Below are 22,373 nucleotides of genomic sequence, written 5' to 3' on the forward strand. Positions count from 1 at the left end.
CAAAAGAAACATGTAAATAGAGACTTTTTTTGCCTCTTATTCTGCCACCAATTTGAGCGCAACGCCCTCGTGTGGCAATGTTTGCAAACACAGAAAGGGATGTATAGACCAGACAGTTGGATAACCATTTGAACGTAAAAGGGCAGTTCTTTGTTGTATGTCTTAATTAAAACCATGTGCTTCTAATTAATACAAATATGTTACTAAATTATTTGAAATTAATATCCATATTAATATTTACAGAATTGGTCACTGATACATATTGAGTGATCCTTTTATGACTATCATCTTAATATGTGTATGTTCCATGCATTTAGCTAGTAATGCATTCTAACAGAGGTGTCGCTCACTAAACCACTTCCTGAATGTCTGTAATTTATTTGTGGTACTTTCAAGACAAATGGGAACTCTGGAATGGGGTGTTAAAAGAGGTCAAATCATGACGTCGGGGATCTCCAGGTCGTAAAATTGGGGCTCTAGAAAGATGCCCGATATTTGGACTTGGAATTTCGAGTTAGATGACGGTTCAAAACGATTTTTCCCAGTCGGCGCTCGTTTTTTTTTCTCGAGTTCGCAGTTATCTTGAATGCACTGGTCGGAGATTTCCGAGTTCTCTGTTGTTTTGAACGCGGCATTACTGCAGGAGGCCAGGGGTTGGCTGGTCTGTGTAGTTTGTTCGTCGCCCTCAGCAAAACTACGTCTTCCCCTTCTCAGTGAGAGACTCCTCCCCCGCCCTCATCGACCCCTCTCCTCTGCTACCCGTATGTGTATTATGTGCTCCAAGTGGTTCCTCTGAGAGACATCCCCACTCCTCTGCCTGTAACTGCAGAGGGATTAGGCTCCCTCGGTACCAAGGTCCAATGCAGCACAGCCAACAGGCCTCGGCCCCAGCCAGGGAAGGTCTGGAGTTACTGATTCAGTCTGAGCCCAGTTGAACCAATACAAATAGTGTGTTGCTGCTCTGCCTGAGGTAAGTTGGCACCATTTTATGTTACTCTAGAAATGCTGTAGAATCCAGGGTCCCATTTGGCAGAGTCAGACAGTCCAGTGGTTAGTTTAGTGCCAGTGTATAATGTCAATTAGTATATGTCCGGTGAACATTCTACAAGAGAACACAGAAGGGAGGATGTTGCAGTGTAGAGTACATACAGTATCTCAGGCCATGTTGGACTGACACAGACAGGGAGGGTGCAGCAGGAAATTAGTCATATGATAGTTTAGCACTGACTGGCTAATCTGCAGGAGAACAGCAGAAACATGACTGACACTGTCAATGGACTCCACATAGCGCTGCTTCTGAAAATATAAGAATGCTGTTATGCCGAACAATGTTCAGTATGGAAGAACAGCAGTTATAATCGTATTGCTTTATAACACAAACAAAATGATAATCTCCATTGGTTCATGAGTTGCTGTGTTATGATCCAGATTCAAAATTAAGGACCATAAAGTGCACATTATTATATATGTTGGTTTATGGCAAACTGACTGTCTGTATTCCACTCAGTTGGCCCTCATGCACATAAATGATATTTCCCCCCTTTATTTCTGTAAATTTCATATTTCAAATATCCAGAAATTCATACCCCTTGTAATGTTGGTTTTGTACGAATGATAATTGCTGTTGGCATTCCTATTGTGTAGCACTTTGACTACTCTCCTTTCTTATCGCAGAACAAATATTGGTGTGTCCAGGATCTCCTTGGGCCGAAGTCATCTTACACTATGTATTCCCCTCAGAGTTTACATCGCTGGGGCATCACTCATAGTGAGAGCATGGAGCGACTTGCATACAGTCAAGGTAAACAAAAGCAGATAACCTATATTTTCTTCTCAATCACATGGTGGTTGGTACAAGACAATTGGCTACAACACAATTATTTTAGAGACACTGGAATCCTACTGAAAGGCTATATTGAATTATTTAAACTATCAATTTCAGATGATTAACTTCACAGGGACATGCATCACGTTTATCTACTGACTTAATTTTTTAATTCATGAGTAAGATTATACATTTCTGTTAACTTGTTGACAAGAAATATACATGGCTGATCATCACTTCCATTTTCTGTAAACACTGTACAGAGCTAGGCTAGTAAAAATATATATTTGACAAACATTTAATTAATCCTATTTAACATTTTACTCAATTTAAAGAATTGATACATGTATATGTATAATCAACTGTAGTTCTTCCAGCCAGCGGTAGAGGGTAGCAGAATCCCAAGTATGACACTCCATTACGTAGTGCTTTTGTTTTGTGAGCGTTTTTGACACCACCCTACGGACTTGAGGGATTCAGCTTCAGTAGGGTGTAAACAAATCTCTACTCTACGCCGAATAAGGGATCATTTGTTATTGATGACTGTGAAAGCGGTCTTCACTCGTAGAATGTAGATGAAATGTGCTCAACATTAAAGGGTTGGCATTGGATCATTTAGCAATGTTATCCCAAACATTTGTGCAACAATGGTCGCCAGGTGAATTGTCCATAACCGTATGATATTTCGACGATGGCGACACCTGCAGAGCAAGACCTTGCATTAGCTGAAGCCGAAAGCAACAAGGAAAAGTCTCAAGTATTTGGAATCCTTAGGTTACAGGAAGAAAAATCGGCCGGTGAAAAAGCTAGCACCACGTCCACGGCCATGATGGCAGGGGATGGGAGATGGCAGGCGCCCATATTTGCCCTAGCCAGGAAAGCATCGGAGACCTTTTCAGGAAGCAGCAGTCATGTTCTGGCAAAGGTAGCAGAACCCACATCTTTTGTAAACGAATGGAGTGTCCCAGGTAATTTGGAGTAATGTGTTCATGTTGTTTTAGATTTTTGCATAAATCAACAAAGCTGTCATGTCATCGGGTGCCTGCTCCCATGTTACATAATCAAATGCATATGTCGGTCATTGTTGATTTAGTGCAACATACAATCAATTTAGCAGCGTGCATATCTTTTTCCGCTTGCGCATCAGAATCAAGTCATATTCATTCATTGACAATTTGGAAAAGGGTGTAATTGCGGCACGCAATCCGGGGCGTTCCTGCATGTGGGCATTCCTGTATCTGCAGGAACCCCTCTTTATACTTCTATTGGCAAATGTTTACGCCAGGACGCTGTACACAGGCGGGAGACTGAGCTGCTCCTGTACAGTACTGTAGATGCCGGTAATGCACCAAAACGCTGCTTTCCTGCAGGTCTGTTAACGACTGCGAAGCTAGCTAATTAGCACTACGGTACACAATAAGTGAAAGTCCAATGGGATGCTAGTGTGTGTGTGTGTGTGTGTGTGTGTGTGTGTGTGTGGGGGGGGGGGGTTCTGGTACAATAGTGTGTGATCGCGGACCGCAATATTGTTAAATTGTGATAACACCAGAAGGTTAATGTGGTTTTTCTACTGACCAATAGCTGGTTCGAAACCACACCGCGCCCTATGAACAAAAGACATTGAAATGACTTATTTTCAAGGTCTCGTGCTCGCTGGTCGGGCTCATAGCGTGATCCAGATGTGATGCTTGCTGCGGTTACTATGGGTGATGCAGGCAAGCTGCATCTCTTATGAAGTTGGAATTACTGGGCCTGTAATGCAAGGATAGAACTCTCACACATGAAGTGGTGCGACAGAATGACAGCCTACTGACTACTCTGATCTGAAACAGAATAGCAACATGCTCAATGCCATTTGCCCAATTTACATTTTAGTCATTTAGCAGAGCTCTTATCCAGAGCGACATACATTTTCATACTTTTTTTTGGTACTAGTCCCCGTGAGAATCAACCCACAACACAGGCGTTGCAAGCGCCATGCTCTACCATGTGTCTGAATATTTGCATAAATGTTATCCTATTGTCAGTGGCTCTGTCAACATGGGGAGAGTGCAGATTGATTGGGGACAGGTTATTGTGCAGGGGTCTTTAATCTTATCTTGCCCAGGGACCCCCTCCCAGGCAAACCGGTGACCCAAGGACTCTCATCATACATTAGCAAAACAATTAATTCACATGTCTTATCATGTGAATGATAATGGCAAGGAGAAGGACTCAATATTTGAAAGTAGATAGTTTTTTTATTATTTTGACCACCCCACATTATAATTGGAAGAGGAAGTGTAAATTCTAACAGACCTTTCTAGCTAATAGGCTAACTGCAAACACAGTTTCACTAAGAGCAACTGGTTAAACAAAGGTTAGCCATGTGTTGGCAAAAATGTTATGTCCAATTCCAGAAAGCTTACCAGCAGCCAGCGGCACTTGTCGCAATGGTAGCCTGTTTGCGGGTGCTGTCAGATACTCCAGTGAGTATAATTTGCTCAATATTAGGAGTTGAAAAATAAAGCTGACATCATTAGAAAGATATTCTACTGTTGGTATGTTAATAAAAATACAAGTATTCTATTGTTGCGAGCGATATTCATAAAAACATCGGGGGGGGGGGATACTGCATACCCCTGTTATAGAGCACTAGTCCATCACTGAGGCCTAGACTCTGAAACTGTAGGCCTGCTGCCATATCTTGCTGGCCTTTCAAAAACGTAGAAGATACTGCCCAAAGCATGGGTGGCGCAGCGGTCTAAGGCACTGCATCTCAGTGCAAGAGGCGTCACTACAGTCCCTGGTTCGAATCCAGGCTGTATCACATCCAGCCGTGATTGGTCCCATAGCGCGGTGCAATTGGCCCAGCGTCGTCCAGGTTTGGCCGGGGTAGGCCGTCATTGTAAATAAGGATTTGTTCTTAACTAACTTGCCTAGTTTAATAAAATTGAAAAAATCCATAGAATTACATATTAGAACTCATATTAGAAACATAAGAAGTAATTTAATAGGATCTCTGCATATTTCCAGCTAGAGACCAGTGCAAAACTGTTTCTGATCAATGTTTTGTGACATAGTATAGGTAGTTTGAATTGACCACTCTCTATTGTGGGTCTGTTCCCTTCCCTCTCTAGCTCTGCGGGACCCTATGTCGATGGAGAGAACTAACCTGCTGAACATGGCCAAGCTCAGCATCAAAGGCCTGATCGAGTCGGCCCTCAGTTTTGGACGCACCCTGGACTCCGACTACCCTCCACTCCAGCAGTTCTTTGTTGTCATGGAGCACTGCCTCAAACATGGCCTCAAAGGTATTCAGTCACTCATCGTTACCATGGTGCAGAACTAGTTGAATCCTATTCATAATGGTGACAGTATCAGCTTATGGACATGTTTTCATTGCATAATAATTTATGTTCATTACATAAGGAATACATACAGCTAGCTACACACACACATACATACTCACACACAGCTAGCTACACACACACTCACACACACACACACAAACGACATGCATACATACATAATCACACATAGCTAGCTACACACACATAATCACACATAACTAGCTACACACACACAGCTAGCTACACACACACATAATCACACATAACTAGCTACACACACACAGCTAGCTACACACACACACAACGGGCTAGCTACACACAATCACACGCAGCTAGCTACACACAATCACACACAGCTAGCTACACACACAGCTAGCTACACACACAGCTAGCTACATACATACATACATACATACATACATACATACATACATACATACATACATACATACATACATAATAACACACACACACACAATCACACATAGCTAACTACACACAATCACACACACCTAGCTACACACACAGCTAGCTACATACATACATACATACATACATACATACATACATACATACATACATACATACATACATACATACATACATACATACATACATACATAATAACACACGCACACACAATCACACATAACTAGCTACACACACAAACACACACACACACACGGCTTGCTACACACACACAGCTAGCTACACACACACATAATCACACACACACAATGGGCTAGCTACACACACATAATCACACACACACACTGGGCTAGCTACACACACACACACACACACACACACACACAAACACACACACACACACACACACACACACACACACACACACACACACACACACACACACACACACACACACACACACACACACACAGCTAGCTACATACATACATACATACATACACACAAGCACACATAGCTAACTACACACAATCACACACAGCTAGCTACACACACAGCTAGCTACATACATACATACATAACACACGCACACACGCACACACATAACTAGCTACACACAAACAAACACGGCTTGCTACACACACACAGCTAGCTACACACACACATAATCACACACACACACAATGGGCTAGCTACACACACAATCACACACACATAATCACACACACACACTGGGCTAGCTACACACACACACACACAGCTAGCTACACACATACATACATACATACATACATACACACACACACACACACACACACACACACACACACACACAATCACACATTGCTAACTACACACAATCACACACAGCTAGCTACACACACAGCTAGCTACACACACAGCTAGCTACACACACAGCTAGCTACATACATACATGCATAATAACACATGCACACACAATCACACATAACTAGCTACACACAAAAACACACACACACGGCTTGCTACACACACAGCTAGCTACACACACACACAATGGGCTAGCTACACACACATAATCACACACACACACACACACACACACACACACACACACACACACACACAGCTAGCTACATACATACATACATACATACATACATACATACATACATAATAACACACACACACACACAATCACACATAGCTAACTACACACAATCACACACAGCTAGCTACACACACAGCTAGCTACATACATACATACATACATACATACATACATACATGCATACATAATAACACACGCACACACAATCACACATAACTAGCTACACACACAAACACACACACACACGGCTTGCTACACACACACAGCTAGCTACACACACACATAATCACACACACACAATGGGCTAGCTACACACACACATAATCACACACACACACTGGGCTAGCTACACACACACACACACACACACACACACACACACACACACACACACACACACACACACACACACACACACACACACACACACAGCTAGCTACACACATACATACATACATACATACATACATACATACATACATACATACATACATACATACATACATACATACACACACACAATCACACATAGCTAACTACACACAATCACACACAGCTAGCTACACACACAGCTAGCTACATACATACATGCATAATAACACATGCACACACAATCACACATAACTAGCTACACACACAAACACACACGGCTTGCTACACACACACGGCTAGCTACACACACACATAATCACACACACACAATGGGCTAGCTACACACACACATAATCACACACACACACTGGGCTAGCTACACACACACACACACACACACACACACACACACACACACACACACACACACACACACACACACACACAGCTAGCTACACACATACATACATACATACATACATACATACATACATACATACATACATACATACATACATACACACACACAATCACACATAGCTAACTACACACAATCACACACAGCTAGCTACACACACAGCTAGCTACACACACAGCTAGCTACATACATACATGCATAATAACACATGCACACACAATCACACATAACTAGCTACGCACAAAAACACACACACACAGCTTGCTACACACACACACAGCTAGCTACACACACACATAATCACACACACACAATGGGCTAGCTACACACACATAATCACACACACACACACACACTGGGCTAGCTACACACACACACACACACACACACACACACACACACACACACACACACACACACACACACACACAGCTAGCTACACACAATCACACACAGCTAGCTACACACACAGCTAGCTACATACATACATGCATAATAACACATGCACACACAATCACACATAACTAGCTACGCACAAAAACACACACACACAGCTTGCTACACACACACACAGCTAGCTACACACACACATAATCACACACACACAATGGGCTAGCTACACACACATAATCACACACACACACACACACTGGGCTAGCTACACACACACACACACACACACACACACACACACACACACACACACACACACACACACACACACACACACACACACACACAGCTAGCTACACACAATCACACACAGCTAGCTACACACACAGCTAGCTACATACATACATACATACACACACACTCACACACACACACACACACACACACACACACACACACACACACACACACACACACACACACACACACACACACACACACACAATCACACATAGCTAACTACACACACAGCTAGCTACACACACACACATACATACATATATATATATATATATAAAATCACACACACACACACACACAATCACACATAACTAACTACACACAAACACACACGGCTAGCTACACACACACACATAATCACACGTAATCCCACACAGCTAGCTACACACACACATAATCACACACAACTAGCTACACACACACACACACACACAATCACACACAGCTAGCTACACACACAGCTAGCTGCACACACACATACATACATAATACACACACACACACACACACACACACACACACACACACACACACACACACACACACACACACATATACATGCATAATCACACACACACATTATCACACACAGCTAGCTACACACACACACACACACACACACACACACATTCATTCATACATAATCACACACACATACTCACACGCAGCTAACAACTGCATAATCCCCAATGCCAGCCCTTGGCGGGACATGCTGGATATACAAATATGCAATCTCCCCTTTCACATACATTATTTGATAGTTAAAGGTTGCAAAGACACAATTTCTCGACAGTGTTGTGTAACATTACCCATGGCATAAGGATCAATGTTTGTTTTTGCAATCCTAGTGAAGAAGTCCTTTCTTGGATACAACAAGTCACTGTGGGGTCCTCTGGAGATGGTGGAGAAGTTGTGTCCTGAGGCAGGAGAGATTGCAGCCAGCGTCAGGGACCTACCAGGACTAAAGTACACACACACACACACACTTTTTGATTAAGGGCTTGATTCAATCTGCTTCAATGAAGTTCAGCGCTATAGCGCATTTGAAATGTAAAGGTCATTTCCGATTGAACTGACAGATGCAGCATTTACTGTGAATGCAGTTGCCGCTGACGCGGAACTCTGAATTTAAATGTCAATTGTGCTACAATGCTGATCTTCAGCTCTACGGATTGAATTGAGCCCTAAAAAGCCTTTATTCTCTTGCCATTTCGTTGGAAATAGTTAACATGACAAACAAAGGTCAAAGCATTTCGGCATGGTGTCAGCCATCTTTATACCTGATGAAGGCTGACACCATGCCGCAACGCGTTGGCCTTTGTTTGACATGTTTTTGTAAGCCCCACAATACATTTTTAACTACATGTTTTACCTATTTGAGTGCACCAGCACTTTGTCTTTTCTCAGACATTTCTGTTTTATGACCTTTATTCAGATCAAATCAATATGTATTTGTCACATGCGCTGATCACAACAGGTGTAGACCTTACCGTGAAATGCTTACTTAAAAGCCCTTAACCAACAATGCAGTTTTCAGAAAAGAGTTAAGAAAATATTTACTAAATAAACGAAAGGAAAAAATAAAAGTAACACAATGACGAGGCTATATACAGGGGTACCGGTACTGAGTCAGTGTGCGGGGGTACAAGTTAGTCCAGGTCATTTGTACATGTAGGTGGGGGTAAAGTGACTATGCATAGATAATAAACAGATGTTGGTTTTGTTTACATTTGTAGGCCATAAAAGCCACTACTGTTCACTGCAAGCTGAAAGTGTACTAAAAGTGGACTCCTCTGTTTACTGATATAATAAAGAGAACATTTGAGTCAGAACAGGGTGGTGTCAATGTATTGTTGTACTTTCACATTGTTTTCTGTTCAGTTGTGGGGGTTTTTATGACTGAAACTCTGGAGCAGCAGAATTGTACCTCGGATTGCAAAGGGAACACCATAGAAATAAAGGAGAAGACATATATTTTATAACCTTGGAAAGCAAGCAGATACATTTTCCTCTGAGTGTGCTATAAAGTTGATGACACAGCCGTGCTGTTGAACATGGAAACAACTTGCATGTCGATCACAAATCATGCATGCCACATCTAATATCCACACACATAGATGCAGTGTTTGGATATTTTAATGACACAGCCCCATGGGCCTCTTCACTTGGAATGTAAATAGGGATATCATATATGACTATGGATTGTTGGACTAATAGTTGCAGTTTGTGCTCTGTTGTTGTAGGACTCCACTGGGCAGAGCTCGGGCCTGGCTGCGTCTGGCCCTGATGCAGAAGAGGCTGGCTGATTACCTCCGCCTTCTGATCACCAGAAAGGACCTGCTGAGGTACTGGAAGTACCCCCAGTCTCAATTCACTCACACTGTTTTTCTCACACACTGTTTCTCCTCCAATCAAACCCCTTGGGCCGGCAGACAAGGGAGGCTCCTCAGTGGGGGTCCACCATCTGCCTCTCAGCAGGCTAGACGCTAATACCTTCAGATGGGTAAAGGAGGTGTCAAAGATATACTGTTAGAATAAACAGTAATTATATTTGTCTTCACAATTTAATGTGAAATATGTTTCTTTCTGTGTACCCACAGTGATTTCTATGACAACTCTGCTGTGATGGTAGAGGAGGAGGGTGCTGTCATCGTTGGCCTGCTGGTGGGACTCAATGTGATCGATGCCAACCTGTGTGTCAAGGGCGAGGACCTGGATACACAGGTGAGTCAACACCCCTCACTTCAGTCATTGTTAAAAAATTCCCCATTGACAGCCTTTAAATTAGGCAAGTGAGAGGACACTGTTATTCAGGGTCCTACTTGCTGACACAGGATTGGGGTTCCTTTCACCTCATGGAGATTACTCGTCTCATCCCAACAAACTAGTATCTGGAAGAACTGTCACAGTGCAAACATTGTGCAAACTGTTCAGCTGTGCTTCTAATCTGCTCAGATTGTAGTAGTGGACATTTTATAGTCTAATTATCTCAGCCCAACTTGAAAAGGAATATACTGGTCAGTCTATGCAGACATTTCTAATTAATGGTGTATGTGACATTTAACATTTCTTAGGTTGGGGTCATTGACTTCTCAATGTACTTGAAAAATGACATTGATGACTACAGAAGTGGAGAAAGGTAAAGTACATACTCTTGTTACTTTAATGCAGTGGTATTCAAACATTTTCAACGGGGACTTCATTTTTCCCATGCAGAATGTCTGGGGACCCTGCCCCAAATCTAAAGACACAACCTTAAAATGTGTGTGTGTATATCTCTCTCTCTCGATCACTGATTTAATGAGATGGAATATACCCATTAAAAAATTATTTGTCTTGGATAAGCTGAGAAGGATAATAGTATGCTTGAAACGTTTGAACATAAATGTTGACTAATTTACAGATTTTCTCTTCCATGATTTGTTTTCCCAATAGAAATGGTCAAATAGCAGCCATCCTAGACCAGAAGAACTATGTTGAAGAATTAAATAGGCAGCTTAAGTAAGTATTTTTCTCTTTCTTTACCATACTGTATCATTGTTTAAAAAAAATGTTGGTGTGATAATTGCTCAACCATGTGTTTCAGCTGTTATTTAGGCCAAGTCATTGGCACTGGTTATGCAAGTACAGATGTCTCTTCTGTTGTATTGTCTTACGTTCATTGCACAACCTGAACCACTACAGAACTCAAGCTCACTAGTTCAACGGCAGGAAATTGAATTGTAAAAGACAATGAAAGGACTACTCGGGTTCTTTTATCAGGACTTTTAAGTCTGATTGAACATGCAGTAGACTCATTTGAAGCAGTGTGTTTCTTCAAATGTCTGTTGGGAGAGACTAAATATGAAATGGCACTAAATTAGCACTTGTTTCTGTGACACAGTTCTTCAGTACACGGCTTACAAGGGAGGGTCGATAACTTGGAGAAATCAAACTCTAAACTCATTGAGGAGGTATGGCATTCTCTCTTATTAGTACTGTACTAACATTCTAAAGCATTTACCATTTTATACATCTGATTTGGTGTTCATTTGAACCTCTTTTCATTGTAGCTGGCGATTGCAAAAAATAACATCATCAAACTGCAAGAGGAGAACCATCAGCTTAGGAATGAGAACACTATTATTCTCATAAAAGCTCAGCAGCAACTTGAGGTTTGCCTTTTACAATGTCCTGCTCTCTGTCTTGGTCAGTCAGACTTCAACATGTTCTTCATTTGTTGTGTTTGTGGTCTAAGGACATGTGGGTCTGGTCTAATCCACTAATGTCTCCTCTTGTGTCACTGTCAGGTGACCCAGGTTGACGTGGATGTGGAGCTGGACACCTATAAGCAGTCGAGGCAGGGCCTTGACGAGATGTACAACGAGGCCAGGAGACAGCTCAGAGAGGAGTGTCAACTACGCCAGGTCAGTTGTCATCCAGTTGTTTCCCCTTGATACTTTTTCTAAGGGGGCACCGGCTGAGGGAAGAACTACAGTAGAAAGTGGAGCCTGCCTCACCTATACAATAGAGGCAACACTGCCAACGTAAGCCAACTCAGAATTCTGAAATGGTCATCTTTGCTTGCAAGGTGCAGTCAGTAGCATTGTCTGTGTAAGGAGAGTCAGTGGTTTACAGTTAAGCAGGACTTGGGGTGACTGACAGCTGCTGTCCTTGTGCCCTACTGTAGGATGTGGAAAATGAGTTGGTGGTACAGGTGAGCATGAAGCAGGAGATGGATCTGGCCATGAAACTGTTGGAGAAGGACATTCACGAAAAACAGGACACACTGATCGGCCTGCGCCACCAGCTGGACGAAGTCAAGGCCATCAATGTGGAAATGTACACAAAAATGCAGGTACTGTGGAGCTTTTTGTATGGCACATTTTGCTGGTGCTTTTGTGAATATAGTAGGCTATATTGTTTGTTACAGTGCCTTCAGAAAGTATTCATACCCCTTGACTTATTCCCCATAATGAAAACGTTAACATGTTTTTAGAAATGTTAGCACATTTATTGAAAATTAAATACAGAAATATCTCATTTACATAAGTATTCACACCCCTGAGTCAATACTTTTATAGAAGCACCTTTGGCAGTAATTACGTCTGTGAGTCTTTCTGGGTAAGTCTCGGTAAGAGATTTCCACACCTGGATTGTGCAACATTTGCCCATTTATTATTTTCATAATTCTTCAAGCTCTGTCTAATTAGTTGTTTATCATAGCTAGACAACCATTTTCAGGTCTTGCCATAGATTTTCAAGTAGATTTAAGTCAAAACTGTAACTCGGCCAAAATTCATTGTCTTCATGGTAAGCAACTCCGGGGTAGATTTGGCCTTAGGTTATTGTCCTGCTGAAAGGTGAATTCATCTCCCAGTGTGCTGGAAAGCTGAACCAGGTTTTCCTCTAGAATTCTGCCTGTGCTTAACTCCATTCTGTTTAATTTTTTATCCTGGAAAAACTCCCCAGTCCTTAACGGTTTCAAGCATACCCATAACATGATGCAGCCACCACTATGGTTGAAAATATGGTAAAATCCCTGAGTGGATTCCTTCCTATCCGGCAACTGAGCTAGGAAGGACGCATGTATATTTGTAGTGATTGGGTGTATTGATACACCATACAAAGTGTAATTAACAACTTCACCATGCTCAAAGGGATATTCAATGTCTGCTTTTTGATTTTTACCCATTTACTAATAGGTGACTCAAGCAATATTGACTCGAGACATTTCAGCTTTTCATTTTTAATAATGTTTTTAAATAGATTACAAATTAAAAACATATTAAACTTTGACATGGGTTATTGTGTGTAAGCCAGTGACAGATCTCAATTTAATACATTTTAAATTCAGGCTGTAACACAAAAAAATTGGGAAAATGTCAAGGGGTGTGAATACTTTCTGAAGGCAGGTTATCTTGCAGTGACTATACTGATCTGAGGGCTTTCTTTTGTTGTCAACCAGACTTCTGATGATGGCATGAAACAGAAGAACGACATGATCACTCGTTTGGAGGAGAAGACCAATCAAATCACAGCAACCATGAAACAACTGGAGCAAAGGTAAGGGTGTTGACTTAAAGATCCTCTTAAATCATTTGCAATTAATATTTAAGGCCCGGTTTCCCGGATTAAGCCTAGCCCTGAACTAAAAAGTGCTTTCAGTGGAGATTAAATGCTTAATCTGTGTGCAGGAAACTGGGCCATAATGTGGCATGCAAAGTATTTCCTCTTTTTGCATGTAGGTGTATTTTTATAAATATATGTTTCACCTTATCAATCATTTGGAGCATTGATTTGGCTGTAGTCTGGTTGTGTTGTGATGCGACCATAGCTTCGTCACGTCTCAGTCAACACGGACCATCCTTCCCTTTGTCTTCCTTTGGTTTTCCATCTTCTTTGTGACATCTTTATGAGAATGCTTTGCTTAACAATTTCTTAAGGTTTTTGGTAAAATGGAGGTTCACTGATATTGACATCCTCTTTCCCTTTTTGCTTTCCTTCTTGCCTTTATTGCTTCCATCTTTTACCCTCATACTTTTCATTTCTACATCGATACACCTCTTTCTATCATCCTGTACCCCCCACCCCCCCCATCATACCTACTTGATCTCAATAGTGATAAAGATTTGCTGAGCCAGACACGCACACTCGCCATGTCATTTGTAAAATGTGCCAGCACAGACACTGAGAACCAATACAAGCTTGTTAAAGACATCTCTTTCTGAGCTTTTAAACACAACCACTAACTCTCAGCAAACACTAGGCAGGGGATTTGTTCATATGCAGTATCGTAAAGTAACAGTTCATTGGTTTTTGTATCAGTCTAATGTTAAGATACGCTTCTTTCACAAAAGGAAGTTTTGTAGTGCATCCCATTATTGTGGCACTGTAATAACTAATACACTCAAACATATCTGTAAGAGCAAATACTATACTCATTATAGCCAATAAAAAGTATAACAATTGTTTATCACATGAAACAATAAAGTTAAATGTTTTGAAATTGTGGTCGTGGAATGATGAAATCATTGGCAGCACCATTACGTTTGTCTTTGAGTGTAGTGAACACACCATCTTTAGCCCCATGAGTGTGTTCATGGAAATGTTAAACTGGCCTGCCACTGCCTGGCCATCTTCCCTCCAAAGGGGCCTGCCTGCCTGTAGGTGTTCGGTCTTCCCTTTTTCTTCTGCCAGTTTGTCCCATTGCATCCCAACCCCCTGTACCCCCTTTTCTTTGTGATTGGAGCCTCAGTTTTACCCAGTTGGTTTGAATTACACCAGATTACAAGAGGCAGAGCGGGACCGCTGGACTGCAGAAGATGGAGCTCGCAAATTCAAGCACGACTTTGCCAACAAAGCCGACAGCCTCCAAAAGCAGATAGCCCAGAAAGAGAAACAAATGTAAGTGCACATACATACTGTATATTTACAGTAGCTCTTAGCACTTATTCCTATATACAATACATATATTGTTTGTCTCTGCACCAAAATGAAGATTAAAGGATAGTAATCCAGGATTTTGTTCCTGTTGTAGGCAGCAGCTGGAGACAGACCTAAAGATTGAGAAGGAGTGGCGGCAAACCTTACAGAACGACCTGGAGAGGGAACGAGACATCGTCGCCCAGCTCAGTGCTGAAGCCCAGCAAATAAATGGACTTAAAAAGGTTTGAGGGTTCCTCGTGGGGTTTATTGTGGCATTAAGAAGTATTATGTTCAACATAGTTTCTGTTGTGTCACAGGTGTAGAGTATATTTATACACATGGTGGATTGATGTATTTGACATGTTTTTGTCCAGGAGTTCCACAGGCTGCAGGATGAGAACAGCCAGCTGAAGGGGATTTGTGAAGAACAGGAGCAGGCCCTGGAGGAGCTAGGCTGCAAACTTAGCGAGTACTTGTCTATTTTAAACTCATTTGATGTACGTTTTTATCTAACACTGTCTCTTTCAAATAGGAATGCGGCCTCTTACCCACATCAATTACAGCAATCTCAACGTACCTTTTAAGATAAAAGTGGAAAGGCTGTAACATAAGCAACATTATTTTATGTTGTGGAGGGGCTATAATCACATACATGATCCCCTTTCATTCCTCCTGGCCTTTAGTTAGTGCTCTTACTGTTTTAAAGTTCCGTTAAGGATTTTTTTTATGAATAATATGAGACCTGAATTCAGTTAACTGATGCCTGGCTTTTCTTAATCCAGATCAAAACTTAAAATTGAAGACATAAAAGAGGCAAATAAAGCTCTTCAGGTAAGTGTCTTGAGTTCTACATCATTGTTCAAATGAAAGTTCAATCCACTCAGTACATTTTCTGACGAAAACAACTTAATTGAAATGTCTGAATTAATTTTACTTTTAGATTGTGTGTATTGTATTGCTAGATATTGCTGCACTGTTTGAGCGAGAAACATGAGTATTTCACTGCACCTGTGATAACATCTGCAAAACTTTTATTTAATTTGAACTGAACTACCAACAAGCATGTTGAAATTTGCCAGTGCTGTTCCATGAGTGCCATATCTAACAAATATTCCAGGGAGGGCAGGTCTGGCTGAAGGACAAAGATGCTACCCACTGTAAACTTTGTGAGAAGGAGTTCTCCATCTCTAGGAGAAAGGTTAGGATGAACTCATTACATTTTTCATGTGGAATTAATTGGGACAATGCTGATCCAGCAATCAAACCAAAAAATGTGACATTAACAAGAATGGCAACTATGCAAACCATAACCCACCTTCTCCTTGGGGTGTACTTCTTGCCTAGATAAGCTGAGGTGTTTTCCATGTCTCATTTCTCTAGCACCACTGTAGAAACTGTGGGGAGATCTTCTGCAATGCCTGCTCTGACAACGAGCTGCCCCTCCCTGCCTCGCCAAAACCAGTGAGGGTCTGTGATACGTGCCACGCCCTTCTCCTCCAACGCTGCTCCTCCAATGCCACGTGAGATGCCCCCCTTCAGGTCCAGCCGCAGCTTTAACTCAATCCCCCACCTCCCCGCAGCTCAGACTACCAGGAAACCTCTGAGCTCGTGTGACTGTTATCAGGTGTCAAGTGTGTACATTCTACAAGGTATATCGCTTTGTGTAGCATGAGATTTGAGATGTTATATCTGTGACACTAAGGTTCTTGTGATAAATGTCAACATTCCCTTACAATAGATAACCATTTGGGCAGCTGAGCATATCATTCCAAATCTGCAGTAAGAATATCTTGATGAGACAATTTTAAAGTATGTTTCTCTGTGTGATACAGTGGCTGAGCCTGATGTGATAAGGACTGGAGTCATATTTTTGTTTTGAGTCATGTTATTTCACTTGAACAGTCTTAAAGGACGAGTACATCTTTTTTTTTTACCAAATCTCTTTTTTATTTACATTTGTGTGCTTTCTCATTCCCATTATGGTGAGAACCTGGGAATGCTTGAACACGGAAAGTATCACTCGAGTTTAACAAAATGGAATAACATTGCGGATAAAGTTTGTAATGACACGTGTGTACAACATCTAAAGAAATGCATCACTATACTGAGTGTTGTCGTTTCTAAAAAAAAAAATATGTTTTTGGAGCCGTTTTATCTGTGCCCCTACAACTGTAGAAAGAGCATGAGGAAGTATCTTGCTGGTAGGGTTTCTCAAAACCAAGTGAAATCGCAAAAGAAGTGGCTGGACACTTCTATAGCATGCTATTTACAAAAAAAGAGATTTGGTTAAACAAAGTGAACTTCTCCTTTAACTGATGTAATTCACATGTGCCTCTAATAAGCCAAAATACTAAATGAGTACCTTTCACAGATTTGTTTCTGCATGGTAGAATGCAGGCACATTTCAGAAGTATGTTTACCAAAAGCACTAATGTTTCCGATACTGCTTTGTGATGAAGAAGCAGAAACTACATGAAACAGCGCAGCAAATGTATGTTGTACTTTTTGATTAAGTAGGCCTAATAAATTATTACCTTAAGTATTCAAATACTGTAGCTAGCTAACAATTAAGCTTGTAAACATGCCAATCTTGTATTTCTTTTCAGAGAGAAATTTTTCTGCACATTTTATTCAAATTTGTTAGGCAAGTTAAAAAACTTGGATCACAAAGTGGCAAGGAATTTGAGATGCACTAATTCATGTAACCACTTATACACTTGCTGGATTTTGTTTTGTATTCAATCAGCAAAACAATGTTTACAATATAATTTTCCAAAACTGGAATTAACTTTATTACAAATGGATGTGCTACATCTCACATAGATGATCAAAACATGCTGTGTGCAGTATGTTTTCAATAGAAGCCAGTTACTTTGCAAAGCATTAATTCATGTTGCCAATCATGTCATTTTGACTATGAAAATTAAAGTGATTGAACGGGATTTTAAGCATTTACAAATATGTAACATATTGTACGAATTACAATTCGTAACATATACGAATTGCAGGATTTTTATTTTCATATTTTTGCAGGACATAAAATATGAAATGGATGTAGTATACAATAGCAGACATTAATAAAGATGGCGTCCCCCATCTACTTACAGAACCCTCAAAGTATTCATACCCATTTTAGTCATTTAGCAGACGCTCTTATCCAGAGAGATTTACAGTAGCGAATGCAAACATTTTCATATTTGTTCATACTGGTCCCCTGTGGGAATCGAACCCACAACCCTGGCATTGCAAGTGCCATGCTCTACCAACAGACACACGGGACTTATTCCACATTTTGTTAAAGCCTCAATTAAAAATGGGCTAAATAGATTTAGATTTTGTGAAAGCATGTAAAAAAATATTTGCACATTTATTGAAAATGAAATACAGAAATCTAATTTACATAAGTATTCACAAACCTGAGTTAATACTTTGTAGAAACACCTTTGGTGGCAATTACAGCTTTGAGTAGTCTTGGGTGTCTATCAGCTTTGCACATCTGGATTTGGGGATTTTCTCCCATTCTTCCTTGCAGATTTAAGTTTGACATGTTTTCAATGGGATTCAAGACAGAGCTTTGGCTCGGCCACTCAAGGACTTTCACATTTTTCTGAAGCCATTCCAGTATTGCTTTGAATGTATGCTTGGGGTCATTGTCATGTTGGAATGTAAATCTTCACCCCAGTCTGCTCTCTGAAGCAGGTTGCGCATATTTGCCAACCATTTTCCCCTCTATCCTTACCAGACTCCCAGTCCATGCTGCTGAACAGCATACCAATAGCATGATGCTGCCACTATGCTTCACGGTAGGGAGGGTGTTAAGACGGATGATGAGCTCTCTTTTTTTTTCAGACAGCGCTTTGCATTCAGGCCAAGGAGTTACATTTGTCTCATCAGACCAATCTTTTGCCTTATGCTATCTTTTACGTGCCTTTTTGCAAACTCCAGGTATGCGGACGTGTGCCTTTTTCTCAGGAGTGGCTTCGGTCTGGTCACGCTCCCATAAAGCCCAGATTGGTGAAGTGCTGTAGAGACTGTTGCCCTTCTGGCAGGTTCCCATCTCAGCCAAGGAACTCTGTAGTTCTGTCAGTGGTGATTAAGTTCTTGGTCACCTCCTTGACCAAGGTCCTTCCTTCCCGGTTGCTCAGTTTGGTCGGACGCCCAGCTCTAGGCAGAGTCTGGGTAGTTCCATATTTTTTCCCCCCATTTCCCAATGGAGACCACTGTGCTTTTGGAAACTTTCAACACTCAAATTGTGTTCTACCCCTCCCCAGATATGCCTCATCACAATTCTATTTCAGAGATCTACAGACAGTTCTTTGGAATTCATGGCATAGTCTCTGCTCTGAAATGCACTGTCAACTGTGGGACCTTAGACAGGTGTGTCCAATCAATTGAATTGGCCACAGGTGGACTCCAATCAAGTTGTTGCGACATCCATGATCAGTTCAACTATTTGAAGTGCATCTTGTGAAGGCTTCATAAGCACTGCATAAATGGGTCACAAATCTAACTGTATTTCATGCTTCATAAGATTAATAAATGTGAACATAAATAGATTTAATGTTGCATAACTGTGACAATCTTAATAGAGCATGATATACAGTTATAAATTATTTGAGATGCATGTATGTAGTGCTTATGAAACGAAAAGATGCACTTCAAATAAAGCGGGACTGGATGATCAAAGGAAATTTAACAAACCTGAGCTCAATTTGGAGTGTAATAGCAAAGCTGTGTGAATACTTCACAGTACCAGTCAAAAGTTTGGACACATACCTACTCATTCCATGGCTTTTATTTGTACTATTTTCTACATTGTAGAATAATACTGAAGACCAAACTATGAAAAAACACATATGTAACCAAAAAAGTGTTAAACAAATCAAAAAATATATTTCATGAGATTCTTCAAAGTAGACACCCTTTGCCTTAACGACAGCTTTGCACAATTTTGGCATGCTCTCAACAAGCTTCATGAGGTAGTCACCTGGAATGCATTTCAATTAACAGGCGTGCGAAACTTGCTCTCATGAGGACCGCCGCAGGAAAGGAAGACCCAGTTACCTCTGCTGCAGAGAATAAGTTCATTAGTTACCAGCGTCAGAAATTGCAGCCCAATTTGATGTTACTTGATGTGTCAAGTAACAGACATCTCAACATCAACTGTTCAGAGGAGACTGTGTGAATCAGGCCTTCATGGTCGAATTGCTGAAAAGAAACCACTACTAAAGGACACCAGTAAGAAGAGACTTGCTTGGGCCAAGAAATGAGCAATGGACATGAGACCGGTGGAAATCAGTCCTTTGGTCGGATGAGCCCAAATTGGAGATTTCTGGTTCTAACCGCCGTGTCTTTGTGAGATGCAGAGTAGGTGAACGGATGATTTCTGCATGTGTGATTCCCACTATGAAGCGTGGAGGTGTGATGGTAATTTGTTGGTGACATTGTCAGTGATTTATTTAGAATTCAAGGCACACTTAACCAGCATGGCTACCACAGCATTCTGCAACAATACGCCATCCCATCTGGTTTGCGCTTAGTGTCCCGGGACTATCATTTGTTTTTCAACAGGACAATGACGCAACACACCTCCAGGCTGTGAAAGGGCTATTTGACCAAGGAGAGTGACGGAGCACTGCATCAGATGACCTGGCCTCAAACAATCCCCCGACCTCAACCCAATTGAATGGTTGGGGATCAGTTGGACCGCAGAGTGAAGGAAAAGCAGTCAATAAGTGCTCAGCATGTGGGAATTCCTTCAAGACTGTTGGAAAAGCATTCCAGGTGAAGCTCGTTGAGAGAATGCCAAGAGTGGCTACTTTGAAGAATCTAAAATATATTTTGATTTGTTAAACACTTTTGGTTATTTAATAGTTTTGATGTCTTAACTATTATTCTACAAAGTAGTAAAAAAAAGAAAAACCTTTGAATGAGGTGGTGTGTCCAAACTTCTGACTGGTACTGTATGTAAATTAGATTTCTGCAAAAAAATGTAAATGTGCAAACATTTCTACAAACATATTCACTTTGCCATTATGTGGTAGATGGGTGAGAAATGTAAGTCATTTTGAATTCAGGCTGTACCACAAAGGAAAAGTTTCTGAAGGCACTGTACCACAAATGCCTCATTTGCTAAGTTCGCTGTATTATACAGTGCTCTCCATTACTCTGTCTGTATGATCATTAGCACAGTAAACTTTATCCCAATTCTAGCTCCAAGACAGATGCAATTTGAAAAAACCTAGAGTGCTGATTTATTGGCACACTGAACCATGTTGGGCACCATAGTTTAAAAACTGTGGGTAGTGCTAGAGGTCATCACTAGTTACCACAGCAACTAAATCAAACCCACAATTCATCTTAAAATATGATTCTAAGCCTAACCTTAAATGAAGACCAAAAAGCTAATGTTCATGAATTTTTACAATATAGTCATAATTTGCTATATATGAATACTCCATGCAACATTTTCTGGGGACCCGTTTTGGCTCGTGAGCACTACTTTCAAAACTACTGGCTAGAATTATAAAAAACCTCTGTTGCATTACTAAATTAGTTATAATTCAAATTATTTAGATATTATCGATAGAGGACACAGCTTGTAAATTCTAGGTAGTTTTTCCATGAACATACCACCATTCCAGGTCAGTCACCTGAATAGGGCCTGCCACATACACATCTTGAGCCTGGATCAATGTTTGTAAAAAGACTAAGGCAGGGAGAGCGCTGTCTAAGTCTTCTCTTACACTTTGGACTCTTTCTCTAAACCCCCTCCCTCCCGCTGCACTTTGACCCGTGCTAGCAATG

At 41.1% G+C, this 22,373-nt stretch overlaps 1 protein-coding gene across 5 annotated transcripts; it reads left to right on the forward strand.

Moving 5' to 3' along the window:
* Window positions 1-698: 698 nt before the first annotated feature.
* rufy2 (RUN and FYVE domain containing 2) lies at window positions 699-18,508 on the forward strand. Of its 5 annotated transcripts, none has more exons than XM_014213522.2 (19): window positions 699-970; window positions 1,675-1,801; window positions 4,945-5,118; window positions 9,008-9,125; window positions 10,403-10,504; window positions 10,760-10,883; window positions 11,234-11,298; window positions 11,595-11,660; window positions 12,043-12,112; window positions 12,212-12,313; window positions 12,449-12,565; window positions 12,829-12,996; window positions 14,107-14,204; window positions 15,426-15,545; window positions 15,679-15,808; window positions 15,941-16,035; window positions 16,349-16,397; window positions 16,684-16,764; window positions 16,947-18,508. In XM_014213522.2, exons 2-19 carry the CDS (start codon window positions 1,726-1,728, stop codon window positions 17,088-17,090), a joined length of 1,899 nt encoding a protein of 632 aa, XP_014068997.1. In that variant the 5' UTR covers window positions 699-970; window positions 1,675-1,725; the 3' UTR covers window positions 17,091-18,508. The 5 variants fall into 5 exon arrangements, 4 of the variants coding, with proteins under 4 accessions (XP_014068997.1, XP_045579201.1, XP_014068989.1 ...); XM_045723245.1 differs by having other exon boundaries at window positions 767-970; window positions 1,741-1,801; XR_006770905.1 differs by lacking the exons at window positions 699-970; window positions 1,675-1,801 and adding an exon at window positions 2,252-2,793 and having other exon boundaries at window positions 15,941-16,063.
* Window positions 18,509-22,373: the final 3,865 nt, after the last annotated feature.

The sequence above is a fragment of the Salmo salar genome, chromosome ssa01 (assembly GCF_905237065.1).
Source record: "Salmo salar chromosome ssa01, Ssal_v3.1, whole genome shotgun sequence".
Lineage (NCBI taxonomy): Eukaryota > Metazoa > Chordata > Actinopteri > Salmoniformes > Salmonidae > Salmo > Salmo salar.